Source organism: Sapajus apella, unplaced genomic scaffold, assembly GCF_009761245.1.
Source record: "Sapajus apella isolate SASKATOON/1434 unplaced genomic scaffold, GSC_monkey_1.0 scaffold16, whole genome shotgun sequence".
In the NCBI taxonomy this organism is placed as follows: Eukaryota; Metazoa; Chordata; class Mammalia; order Primates; family Cebidae; genus Sapajus; species Sapajus apella.
In genome coordinates this window covers 5,346,340-5,359,598 of record NW_022436956.1, presented here as the reverse complement: position 1 = coordinate 5,359,598, position 13,259 = coordinate 5,346,340, and the positions used below count along the sequence as shown (strand labels likewise).

At 41.5% G+C, this 13,259-nt stretch overlaps 1 protein-coding gene across 7 annotated transcripts in view; it reads right to left on the bottom strand.

The window, feature by feature from the left end:
* PRDM10 (PR/SET domain 10) overlaps positions 1-13,259 on the bottom strand; it is a 94,401-nt gene that overhangs the window by 19,212 nt on the left and 61,930 nt on the right. For 3 of the 7 annotated variants that reach the window (XR_004270801.1, XM_032284975.1, XM_032284977.1), the window contains exons 9-13: positions 11,309-11,426; positions 8,042-8,171; positions 7,305-7,547; positions 5,709-5,720; positions 1,231-1,578 (exon numbers count right to left, since the gene is read on the bottom strand). Coding sequence is in view for 6 of the 7 variants with exons in the window: in XM_032284975.1 (XP_032140866.1) it covers positions 1,231-1,578; positions 5,709-5,720; positions 7,305-7,547; positions 8,042-8,171; positions 11,309-11,426 (851 nt within the window). In the remaining variant the exon portion in view is untranslated. The remainder of the gene's footprint in view (positions 1-1,230; positions 1,579-5,708; positions 5,721-7,304; positions 7,548-8,041; positions 8,172-11,308; positions 11,427-13,259) is intronic. The other 4 variants (XM_032284976.1, XM_032284978.1, XM_032284979.1 and 1 more) reach the window with 2 other exon arrangements.

The following is a 13,259-nucleotide window of genomic DNA, read 5'->3' as shown; positions in this document are numbered from 1 at the left end:
AACCCTAACCTCCCAGAGGACTTGAAACGTGGGAGACAGAGTGCTTGCTTGGTCAAACCCTGATCACTTGCAACCCATTTTTCAAAGATAAAAAGTAAAAGTTCCTTTGGGCTTAAATGAATCTTGCTAAAAAGGATCTATAGGAAGACAAAAACCAATTCTTCCTTACTTTTCTCCATCTTTAATCTGCATAGAAGCAATTTAGCCCCTTTTGGTCCTTTTACATCTTCTTATAAAATAAAGTTCTGAAGAATTAAAGACATACATGAATGAGAGGATACAGAAGGCATTACTGGTTTATGAGAGCAATATGACGCTGGTGTCATTTCTCAACTAGGACTTAATTCCCTTACTTTTAGATAAATAAAGGAATAGGGCTTCTGAACTCTCCTAGCCACATATATCCAATGAAGAAGAGCTGAGGATGGAAGCTAAGTAGTGAGTCCTAGCAAACTATTCCCATAAGACAGTTTGCTTCACTATTTTTGGAGTTTCTTTTGCCATTAAATTATGCCTTAAAGCAACCCTTCTCCTAGTTTGTGCAAAGTGAGAAAATTTCCAAGCCCCTCAACATGAGCAGAACTAAAATTAAATCCTAGTCTTCTTTTCCTTTGGTAATTGAAAAAGAGTATTTTTACAAAATACTTCATTATTCACTGACTAGCATAGGAAAATCTTATCACTTAAAGTCTAAATGAAATTATGACTATTCTGAAATTTATCTTCATCCATTTTGCTCCAACAAAGAATATACTACAGGGGAGAAGGCGGTCGTTGCTTGATACAAAAGTATGTTATATACCGACTTTCTCTTTGTTTCCTTCCAAAATGGATGGCCTTGGTAAAGCAAGACAGGAAACCACAGTAGTAGGGAGGAGAATTTCCCAGCCTCGGAAATGGGAGTATGTCTTCTACAGGCTCTGTATATCTTATAATAGATATTGATAAAGATTATTAAAGACTTTTTAAAAATTATAACAGATCTGGGTGTTTATTACCTGTAACATAACTTAAACACTTCAATGTCAATGTCTGATCTGGACAACTAAGGGTCATAGTAATCTTTTGTTTACAAACGTAGTTTGATTGAAGAAATATTGTTCTCAATAGTAAAGTTGTTTCAAAGAAGAGATGAAAAGGCAGGTGCTAGGCAGTCTCAGTTTTCCAAAAATCGAAGTTTCTTTTACCGAAAGAAGGAAGCAGACAGCAATCTCAGTAGTAGATACTCACCTGGATAAAATCTGGGAACCGTTTCTTACAAGTTGGGCAGGTGAAGTAGCCATCATTAATATGAATGGCCACATGATCTTTCAACAAATCAAGGCGGTCAAAGGATTCTGGGCAAAAAATGCAAGAGTAAGTCTTCTGGTCTGAGTGGAGCTTCATGTGGCTCTCCAAGGATGCGCTGCTGATGAAGCCCTTGTTACAGAGATCACAGGTCAATGGGCAGTTCCCCTCCCGCCCATGGAAACGCAAGTGCTGGTCCAGTTTGTCCTTTTCCCGGAAGGCCTTCCCACACTGCAAGCATTTAAAAGGCCGGAAGGACTTCCGAATAAACAGATGCTGAAGAGCTGCATTCTGAAAGACATACACAAATGCGATCATTTAGTGATGAAATCAAGAATGCAAATGGATCACACTTTTACAGAGAAAGAGAGGATGATCTCCTCAATCACAGACTTGCAACAGAAGTTCAACTCTAGGACACACACGGTCGAAAGGAGATGTTTCTGGTGGAGACTGAAAATGAAGCTGTCCTCAAAGGAGTTCCTCTTGAAAAGACGAATTTTTTGTGTGTTTTGTTTTACAACTATGTATGTGGGTTTTCTTTAGAAAGGGTTTAAGTCACACAAAAAAGCATTCCCAATAGAAGACTTGTATAATAAATCCCACAGTGGAACAGGATGAAAATGGAAGATCTGGAGGAAAAGACTTAGGGTAAGTCACACATGCCAGAACCAGGCTGGAGCAAGTCAGCCAAATGTTATTTGTTGAAATCCGTGAGAAAATGAATTTGAAACTTGATTAAAATGCTTAGCAAAAAAAGACAATAAAAAGAACTAAAGGGTGGTCCTTGCCAGTGTCAGGGTGGAGGAGGAAATGGATACCAGGTTTCTTTTGGGGGTGATGAAAGTGTTCTGGAATTAGAGAGTGGTGAAGACTGCACAACTTCAGAATGTTCTAAAAACCACTTTAAAGGGTAAGTTTTCTGCCATGAGAATTACAGATCTCAATTCAAGAAAAAGAACTGAAAAGGATTCAGATTTATGTGAATGAGACATGAGCACACATCATAAATGGAATATATGCATTTTATCACTTCCTTCTTAGAAAACAGAAGACAGGGTCCCAGCATTGTTAGTTCTACTGGTTAGAATGCCATGCTAACAAAGTTAAGCCCATCACACTGTTCCCTGCGTAGACCAGGCAGTTCTGCTCTTTGTTTTCAGGCACAGATTGCACTTGTAATGCTGATTAGCCATCTTGTAAATTCATGCAATTGTTATAGGGAATCCAAGTGGGATAGTATGGGTGCTCAGTGCAAACCCATCACCACCACTGGAAAAACTATGCATGCTCTACTGAGAGCAGATCAACAAAATCATCTCTCACACAGAGAATGCGGAATCAATCTTTCAGTGATGCTTATCATGAAGACTCATTCATAAGTTCCTCAAAACACTGCAGGAAAGCTCTAGATTGCTACAAGGGGGGGAATCTTTCAAGTATATCTGTGAATGGCTGTGCCTATGTAGCTATAAATGAACGGTAACTGAAGGATTAATGGAGATCTTCGTGCATGATTTGTGTAATGAAGAAAGTGCAGTGAACAATGCTTAAACTCTTCAAATTACTTGTAAGCATCAATTTTTAAACTAAATTTAACGTGAAATCATCATGTGAGGAAAACAATTATTTTAGATTTAGTGAAATTTCTAGACATAATTTCTGTGTAACAGAAAATTTCTTTCTCAGGGCTTCTCTAACAGGGCTTAGGAGAAAGATTTTTAAGCGGCTACCTACTCACTTATCTTGAGTAGATAAACAGCAATTCTGTTATCTTCTTCAGACAATGGGGCTGCTTCAGGGGATGTATCATACTTTATCCTTTTTTTGTAACCAGATCCCTTAATAAGTTGCTTAGCTTATAGGAAGTCTTCAAAAGTAGTTTGAAAATCAGTGAAATATATTTCATATGAAACTCAAAAGAATTATTTCAAGGATTTTTCTAGAGCATCTGCAGAGATTTCTAAGAATAGATCTTTCTTGGTCAGGCATGGTGGCCCACACCTATAATCCCAGCAATTTGGGTAGCTGAGGTGGGCGGATCACCTAAGATCAGAAGTTCGAGACCAGTCTGGCCAACATGGTAAAACCCCATCTCTACAAAAAATCCAAAAATTAGCCAGGCATGGTGGCAGGCACTTGTGACCCCAGGGCAGTAATCCTAGCTACTTGGGAGGCTGAGGCAGGAGAATCGCTTGAACCCAGGAGGTGGAGGTTGCAGTGAGACTCTGTCTCCAAAGTAATAATAATAGGTTTTTCTAAAATCAGCCATAGGGCTTGCTTTCACTTCTGTGCACAGTTCAGCAGCCACCTCATCTTTTTACTCTGTCTGGATACTAATTTTACATCAAAGCTTTACTATTTTGTCTAACTTTAAACGTTATGGAAATATTGCAGATGAACCAATGCTATTCTGAGGTTCAGAGATGCAAGATTTAAAGCACTTTTGCCACGTAGAAATCTTTTCCTTTATCCAAGTTCAGTGAAGTGTCCAAGGACAGACATAATGCACATTGATTGTGGTCCCACTGAGGACGCCATTTCTCCTTGGGTGCCAAAATCCAGAACTCAGTTTTGTTTTGGTCCATTATGCTAATCAGTCTTCTGTCATTTCTGATTAGTGTGAGTACCTTCAGACAGTTGATTTAAACTGAGCCACCACCTGGCTCCACTTTCTTGGTTCTACTGACAAACCTTATCATCTTTTCAATTTCCATGGAGCCCTGAACATTGTATTCAAGAACTAGACCGTATTTCTCTGATCTAATGATACGAATGGGATCGTCACATTACAAGGTTGTAAAAGTGCTGAAACGGTTCCCACCCCTTGACCCACTGGCAGGCCAGTTCTGTTCTAAGGTGTCTTCTGTACATCAGAGCCACCACCTGTACTCATTTCTAGAAAAAATTATGAAAAATGTCAGAGAAAGCACACAGATCCACTCTAGTTCTTCTGCTCCCTGAGTTCGTCAGGCAACCCACCACACTATGCATATATATCAGCTACTCTAGGGACACCAAAATCATATTGTTGCTAAGTTCTGTGATTTGGGATTCAACTCACATTGCAATGAATTCTGAGACAACAGATTACTCGTGGACAAAGATCATAAAATGTTTCTAAAGCTTAGGGGATTTTTGTTTGTTTGCTTTCTAGAGATGGCGTCTTGCTCCGTCGCCCAGGCTGGAGTGCCGTGGCATGATCATAGCTAACTGCAGCCTCGACCTCCCGGACTCAAGCAATCCTCCCACCTCAGCCACCAGGGTAGCAGGGACTTGTAAGTACATACCACCACGCCTGACTAAAATGTTCCTAAAGTTTGATATTAATAGCTACAAGAAACTAAATTATTGATCAATTTTCATACTATTTTAATTCTGACACAAAAAGGAAATCAATCATCTTTCTTGATTTGGGGTTTGGGGGGGCTTTTTTTGAGACAGGGCCTCACTCCATCACCCAGGCTGGAGTACAGTGGCGTAATCACAGCTCACTGCAGCCTCAACTTTCCAGGTTCAGAGCAGCTGGGACTACAGGTGTGTGCCACCATGTCCAGCTAATTTTTTGTATGTTTTTAGTAGAGACAGGGTTTCACTACATTGCCCAGGTTGGTCTTGAACTCCTGGGCTCAAGCAATCCACCTTCCTCAGCCCCTCAAAGTGCTGAGATTACAGGCATGAGCCACTGTGCCTGGCAGTTTTGGGGTCTTTTAAACCACTTTCCTTTGGACAATTTTCTGCCCACTTTCAAAGCCTTTGGTTGGCCAGCCCTGCTCAACACAGCTTACTCTGCACCATCGTTCCACTGCACCCGCGCTACAGCCAGGCTCATGTCTACACTGTCCCGAACCACGGCAAGAACCTCCTGTGTCTGGGCCTCTGATCCCATGGCTGCCATTCTCTGTAACAGTCTACCTTCCTCCTCTCTCCTTTTCATGGGCTAGTCTAAGTCTCACCTCATCATGAATTATCCTGACTCCTCTATTTTACTTCGACCTTTCACTCTTCCAAGTTATACTTTTACAATGAACACCTAACTGTAAACTCCCCTACATGAGTATTGATTCCCTTTTTAGACTGTAAGCTCAAGTGAAAATTCTATTGTGTACCCAGCACAGTGGCCAAATATACAGTTAGACCTCAACATCACTGCATAAGTCATTCCAGTGCTTTCAGCGCTGGACGGGACCTTGGAGATCACTTAGTCCTACCCTTCATTTTGTATATGAGGAACCTGCAGCCCACAATGTATTCACTGATCTACTTTCAAATAAGGTATGATTATCCATTAATTTTCATTTACTGTAGCAACCAAATTGTGGTTTCCACCAGGATTTAGTAAGTACAGGTTGCAAAGAACAGCAGGTCAGGCAAACACTTAAGTAACATTCTGTTATGTGAAACACAGGAAACAAACCTACCTGCAGCTCCAACTGAGCAGGCAGCATTAGAGGAGAGAAAAATAGTTACATTACCAATTGGATTGGAAGACTTCCCTTCAGTTGGTCATTACCAATCTGGATAGAAAAGATGAAAAAATACATAGCCCTACTTTTTAGAATGTGTGAGAGAAAAAAAACCAAACTAGCTCAACTAAGACTGACCTCCAAAAGCCAGAGACATATGGCTTTTGCTTTGACACAGGGAACCTTGTACCAAAACCAGTAACCCTGCTCATTCAAGAATGCATGAACAATTACGGCTGGGCTGTGTTTGTGCATCCACAACTTCACTGCATGTGTGGGCTTTGGTTTGTTTTAAAAAAAAAAAAAAAAAAAAATCTAGCAAGCATTTCTCTGGACTTAGTAAAAAAATCAAAATGGCCAAAGCAGAAAATATAGTAATTAAGCACGAGAAAGAAGTGCAGATCAGGAACCAAAGGAGAATGATGGATGGGAAGATACTAATTCATAGCTTTTTTTCCTGGCCTATATTTCTGTATGTTGATTATACCCTTGTGAAATAACATACAGTGAGTTGAGAGTTTTATATGTTTCGATACAGGGCCCTCATAAAGGCTGTTTAGCCTCAGAGTTCTTAGAGCCCTTCAAAGCTATCATATGGCAACAAACGTTTAAATGTGTTTTTACATGAAGGCATGGACTAGACTATTTTTCAAGGTCCCTTCTAGCCTACAGGCAAATAAGAAGACCAAGAGAAACATATGCTGAAACGATCACGCATGTAGAAATTGTAAAGCCTGGGAAGTTACAAAATGTCTCTTTCATCTACCGGAAAGTACCAGTAAGTCTTTATGCACTCAGCTGCCACAAACATGGGTTTTAAGTCATTGTTTTTTATCAGCGCAGACACTCATCCCACAAAGCCATATTGTTTTCCGCACAAATCCCCTGCAGTTCCTAACTCAGACTCAAATGCTATTTGTGAAATAACAATACACATCTGAATTGCAAGTCATGAAAGCTCTGCAGCCGCATGGTCTGAGGCCAAGACACAGGTCAAGTGACTGGGACACTGACTAACTCTCGAACTGACAGCTTTGGCTCAAGCTATCCCCAGGTGTGTGAATTGTACCTGCCATCTCAACTTGGACACAGGTCACTTTACAGTGATGAGTAATGACATTTGCCATTCTCCCCTGGGAAGCAGTAGATAAGCAAATTTAGTTACCCAAAATTAACTTGAGAACTATGATTAGGCACAAATTAGCCTGGTTTAAAATGCAAATGATTATTATAACTAAATGTACTTATTTCTCCAGTTCCAATCTGTGAATTGAGGGATGCAGAGAGCTAGTCCAGGAGCTGCCAACCTCCAGGTCTCTGTGTCATTACTAAATTGGTCGAATCTAGGACCAGCCATGCCAGCCTGCCACAGGACACAGAGACATTGAGAAATAGTGAATACCTTCTTTCAAAATAAGGGGATTGCACATGTGATGGGCTAGATGCAAGATTTCAGAGTGGAAGGTGAATAGCTTGGAAAACCACCGGAAAGCTGGTGGTGAGAGGAAGATCACCGGCTGGCACGAGGAGCTGCCGGCTTTCCCCACTTACTCGGATGCGCTTGGCTCTGCGCATGTCATCGGCTGTCAGCGTGCTCTGGGTGGGCACCATGCTCTCTTCGTGCTGCGGCTGCAGATGCAGGGTGTGAGTTTCTGGTTCATGTTCCAGGGGAGACTGGGTTTCTTGTGGCAGCTGAGGGATTGGGATAGTGGTCTGTTCTGGTTGATCCAGCCCATTCAAAGTGGCTGGTTCAGCCTCATCAAATTGCTCCTTTGTGGGAAAATGTAGCAAGTCCTGAAATTTGCAATAAGCAGGAATAGAGATCAGTGCTGGAGGGTCTGTCGGCTCAGATTTAGAATTGCTGCTTATTTTGGAATGACTAGATTCATAATACTCAGAAAAAATTATTCTCCCTCTGGGAAAGTTAGTTAGGTAACTATGCACAGAAGGCAAAGCAGCAGAGATTCCAGAGCACTTAACAAAGAAAAGACTGTGATATGACTTTTCTGGAATATCAATAATTTTAATAGTTTAATTAAACAAAGTCCACCTCTACTAACTCTGGTCAATTTCAAATCTTTAGGGCAGCAAAGTTGGGTTTTTGTGGTAGGTAACCCTTGGTAATACGCTTTTCGCCATTCTCCAATCATACTTTAATTAACAGGCAGCAAGGTCTGATATGAAGGGTCTACAAACATTGGGAAGGTCTCTGTATTTACGTCTCGTCAGGGATCTGGCGAGTCCTCCACACAACCATCTAAGGAGGGTTCCTTCCCGTCCCCCGGTACCTGTGTCCCATCATCACTCTTTTCCCCATTTTCGCTGGTGATTTCCAGGCGGATAAATTTTGGAGGACGCCCCGGTCGTCGACCTGGACCAAATCGCCTCTTGCCTCGTCCCCTTCCTCTGCCTCTTGTTCTGGGGACAAGAGATTGGGTTATGGGTTGTCATGGTTACATAATACTCCATAACAAATCATGACCTGAATGATCCTTACTAACCCCAGATTTTGATGCCTCTCACCTTATTACTTTCCAGGATTTTCTTCAATGGAAACAATTGTTTTACTAATACACACTTTCTGAACGTCTCATCCTTGCCCTTTATTATAGCTTAAAGATATATCTTCAATTATTGTGAAGAAAAGAGCTATAAAAATTCAAAGCACTGACAATATTTTGCTTCTGAAATGATGTGAAAAAGGCAGACAGGATAGAACATGCTAAGCCTTCCAGTGCGTTCCCAGGAGATGTCATCTGAGACAAGCATCCCATTATTTCTCTTTTCCCCTAGCCTCGCCTCATATTCCTTCCAAGAAATGTAGCCAAATTCAAACAACTTTCTTGTTTTACTACAAGTTTCTGGAAGGTCAGAACAAATTTCTAATTCAATTGTTTCATAGCATGCCTAGTAAACATCAATTAAATTTTATATTCCCCTTAATGGTTTTTTTTTTCTTTCTGAGACTAGGTCTTGTTCTGCTACCCAGGCTGAAGTACAATGATGTAATCACGGCTTACTGCAGCCTCAACCACCTGGGCTTAAGCGATTGTCTCACCTCAACATCCCAGGTAGCTGGGACTGCAGGCATGTACCACCACGCCCGGGTAATTTTGTTTAATTTTTTGTAGAGACAGGGTTTCGCCATGTTGCCCAGGCTGGTCCAGAACACAAGCAATCCTCCTTCTTGGGCCTCCCAAAGTGCTGGGATAGAGGCATGACCCACCATGCCTGGCATGAATTGCTAACAAACATCAATTACTTAATAAAAGTGGCTCATGCCTGTAATCCCAGCATTTTGGGAGGCTGAGGCGGGTGGATCATGAGGTCGAGAGATCGAGACCATCCTGGCCAACATGGTGAAACCCCGTCTCTACTAAAATTACAAAAATTAGCTGGGCATGGTGGCGCACGCCTGTAGTTCCAGCTACTCGGGAGGCTGAAGCAGGAGAATCACTTGAACCCAGGAGGCGGAGATTGCAGTAAGCCAAGATTACGCCACTGCCCTACAGCCTGGTGACAGAGCGAGACTCTGTCTCAAAAAAAAAAAAAAAAAAGGCTCAAAAAGTAGGTTATGGAAGCTTCTTTTAGAAGATATGTATGTGGGAAGCTTACAATGTCAATCAGATCAAAATTTTATTCTTCTACTCATCTATTTAATAATTTAACAAATACTATATATTTTTTCCAGGAACTTTTAAAAGACTTTCCATGTTGGAAAATTCTGAACCTAGGTTAATGTAGAAAATAGTACGATGAGCCCAATGTACCCATAACCCAATTCCAACATTTTTCAACCCATGGCCAACCTTTTCCATCTGTACCCACACCACCTGCCCACACACATACCCAGTAGATGATTTTGAAGCAAATCCCAGATATCTTTTCATCTCTAGATATTTTGGCATGTCTCTCTGACTCATAAGGACTCTTTGCATGTATATGACCATAATGCCATTATGACCTAAGAAATACCTGAGAGTTGCTGAGTACTATTATACCTAGTCAAAGTTCAAATCTTCCTAGTTGTCCCAAGTTTCTCTTAACAGTCAGCTAACAAATGTATTATCTACTACGTGTCACATACTATGCTGGCACTAAGGACATCAGATTACATGCAACAGATTTTACCCTCAGGGGTCTAGTAGAGGGAGCTGGCACTAGTAGAGGAAGCTGGCATATAAGCCAAAAATTACAATATAAAAATTGCTACAATAGAGCCACGAACAGAGTTTTAGAGATACCCAGGAGAGAGTGACTCAAATCTCACTGTGTCCACCCTCCTTAGACATTCATCCCTGTGGTCACATCGTAGACCCTGTCACCCTTGTCTTTTCATGACAATCCCGTGCACTGCCCACTCGGACACTACCCTGGCTCTGTAGTTCACTCCTTCTAGTCCCTGCACTCTGCAACCCTTCAGCCATGCAAGCGTCTCCAATCCAATCCTTCTGGCACTTCTGTGCAGCCCTGAGTCGCCTTGAGTTCTCTCCCCTTCTTCCACAGCATACACTTTGAGGTCCCCCATTGTCCCCCTTGTGTGTGCTCTCAATTCCCGTCCCACGGCTGTTCTGTTTTCTGGATGTGTGTTAGAAGCACTTAGCAAAGCCACAACCCTGTGTAATCCAATTCCCTGCCCGCTCTGCACTGGCACCCCTGCAGCTGTATGAAGCTGGAGAACAATGCACAGCCATGCTAGTGGGCTCACTTTCATTTCATAACCATGAACTCCAAGTGGGCACTCAATATAGCAAGCCATTGTATGGCACTTCCCTACAACATTCACTTTCCCACTTACCTAGCTACCATCTCACAAATCTCCTCTCTTTCCAAACCCTGGAAAAACTGGCAACCCTCTACGTCCCCTGGCATGACCCTATCCCACACCACCCTCGTTCCTCCCCTAAACTGTTGTGATAGCTGCTAACGGGCCTCCTTGTCTCCACTCTTACTCCAATATAAGCTAGAGGTAATTTTATCCAGGTGTTATTTTTATCCAAAATGGTTTTCAAAAAATACAATGAGCATCACAATACTCTCTGACCAAAACCCTCTAAAGACTTCTCATCACACTTAGAATAAAATATAAATTCCCTACCATTTCCCACAAGGCCCTACCTGATCTGGCCCCTGCCCACTTCATCCTATATAATTCTCCCCTCATCTGTCTTTTTTATATAGTGGAATTAAATATATGATTTAGTTTGATTAAGTAATTGCACTGCTGCAGAAAGTCTGAAAATCAAAGATGCAGATTATTTTGAAGATTATTTGCTATCTCAAAATTTCCTATTTCAGAATCTCCAATTAAGGGAGATTTATCTAAAGTGAAAGGACATCCCATTGCTGGGTATTGGTTATGCTGGAAAAGGTGGGTAATGGTAAATAAGGATCAGAGGGGAAAGGACATGACAGGTAACGCCCTTCCCTCAGGAGCCCACCTGGTTACTTACCTACACATGACACTCAGAGACACTCATTAGCTAGTGGACAATACAGAAATGATTCTGAACCTTTATAAACTCAGTCTGTGAGCCTTTCTCCCTCATACATACCTGCTAAACACATCTAGTTTCTCATCATGAGAATTGAGGTGCTGTTGTAGCTGCTCCGAGCTTATAAATCGGCGGTTACATTCATAACAGGGCCAATTCTTCTCTTGCTCTCGAAGAACTACAGTCACAGGAGAGAAATCATAAGGGCTGATGATCAACAGACACCGACAAAACTCAAATGCCTGCGATCCCCACCATTCTTACTTTGTTGCAGCCCAAAGGGTTCATAATTGTACAGTATCTGCTATTTGCATTACTGTTTTGTTATCAAATCGAAAGCTAAAATTTGGCAGAGTTGGTTTTTAGGATCTTATTTTCTAATGCATCCGTGCAAGACATCAAAGGAACAAATATCCTCACATCACCCTCTCGCAGCCCTCAACACACACACATGACCTCACCACACTGAAAACACGAAAGATGTTGCAAACATCTGTATTCAGATAACCTAGCGATTCAGAACACAGTATTATCATCTGAGGGTATATTTTAGCACAAATAACTTAAAAGTCAATGCCCAGCATAATGACTTTAGCAAAATGTTCAGACGTATCCACTAAACTGAATATAGGCATACTCCATGACCCAGCAACTCCACTCCTAGATACGCACCAACAGAAATGTGCACATACATTCACTAAAAGACATGTAAGAATGGTCACAGCAGCACTCTTCAAAATAGCCAAAAACTAGAAATGATCTTATTGTGTAATAAAGAATCTGGCTGGTCTTTGTCCCTAGTTGGTAACCTTTAAGTCACTGGAATTTCCTGAGTAATAGGAGTGTCTTTGTTATTCATGGTGCCCCATCCTATAAGCACACCCAAATTTATTCTAATGAGATGCTTCAGAGTGGGGACAGGCCATGTAGGGAAGCTCAGCCATGGAATTAGAAATGTGGGGCTTGGAGCCAGGGGTTTATCAGCCTGACCTCATGGAAGAAGGGGGAGGTGGGGAAGCTGGCAATCAAGCTTGATCACCTGGCCAATGATTAGATCAGTCTCACCTATGTAATGGACCCTGAAGCTCAGGTGAGCCTCTACGGTTGGGAATCATACATCGATGTGCCAGGAGGGTAGCACGTCCTGAGGACATTCTGGGATCTCCCAGACCTCACCTTATGTATTTCTTCATTTGGCTCGCCCTAATATATAAAAACCATATATTTTTGTATATTAGATATCTATTTATATATTATAATAAACAAAAGGATTTATTATATCCTTTGTAACAAAATGGCCATCCTTAAAAACAGGGCTTTTCCAAGTTCTACGAGTTCTTCTTGTGAATTATCAAACCTGAGGAGCTACTGGGAACCTCCTAACTTGTAGCCAGTTGGGCTGGGGCTTGGGAGCCCCAGAGCCTGCAGCTGGTGTCCGAAGTTAGGGGTGTCTTGCGGATGACTGCCCTGAACCTGTGAAACTTGATCTAACTCTGGAGAGTTAGTGACAGAAGTGCATTTCACAACCAAATCTACAACATAATGGATAAATCACTTGTTTTACATTCATATACTCGAATACCAAATAACAATGAGAATGAATAAATTATAATTATATACACCGATGTGGATGAATCTCATAAATACCATGTTAAGTAAAAGATACCCAGGCACCAAAAGGGTACATGTCACATAATTCTATTATGCACAATTTGATAATAAGCATATCTTATGTGTGGTGCTGGAAGTCAGGAGAGAGTTTACACTTGGGAGTGAGTAGGAATTACAAGGCAGCACAAAGAAGCTTCTGGGGCACAGTAATGCTGTTTCTTGATCTGGGTGCAGGTTACATGGGTGTGTTTGTTTTGGGAAAATTTACGCTGTATACTTATGATGTGTGCAGCTTTCTGCATGTAGCTTATACTTCAGTGACATTTGCATTAAAAACAAAGTCAATGCCTGTCTTGGCATATCCTCAGAGATGATAAAATCTGGATAGGAATTGTCCTCT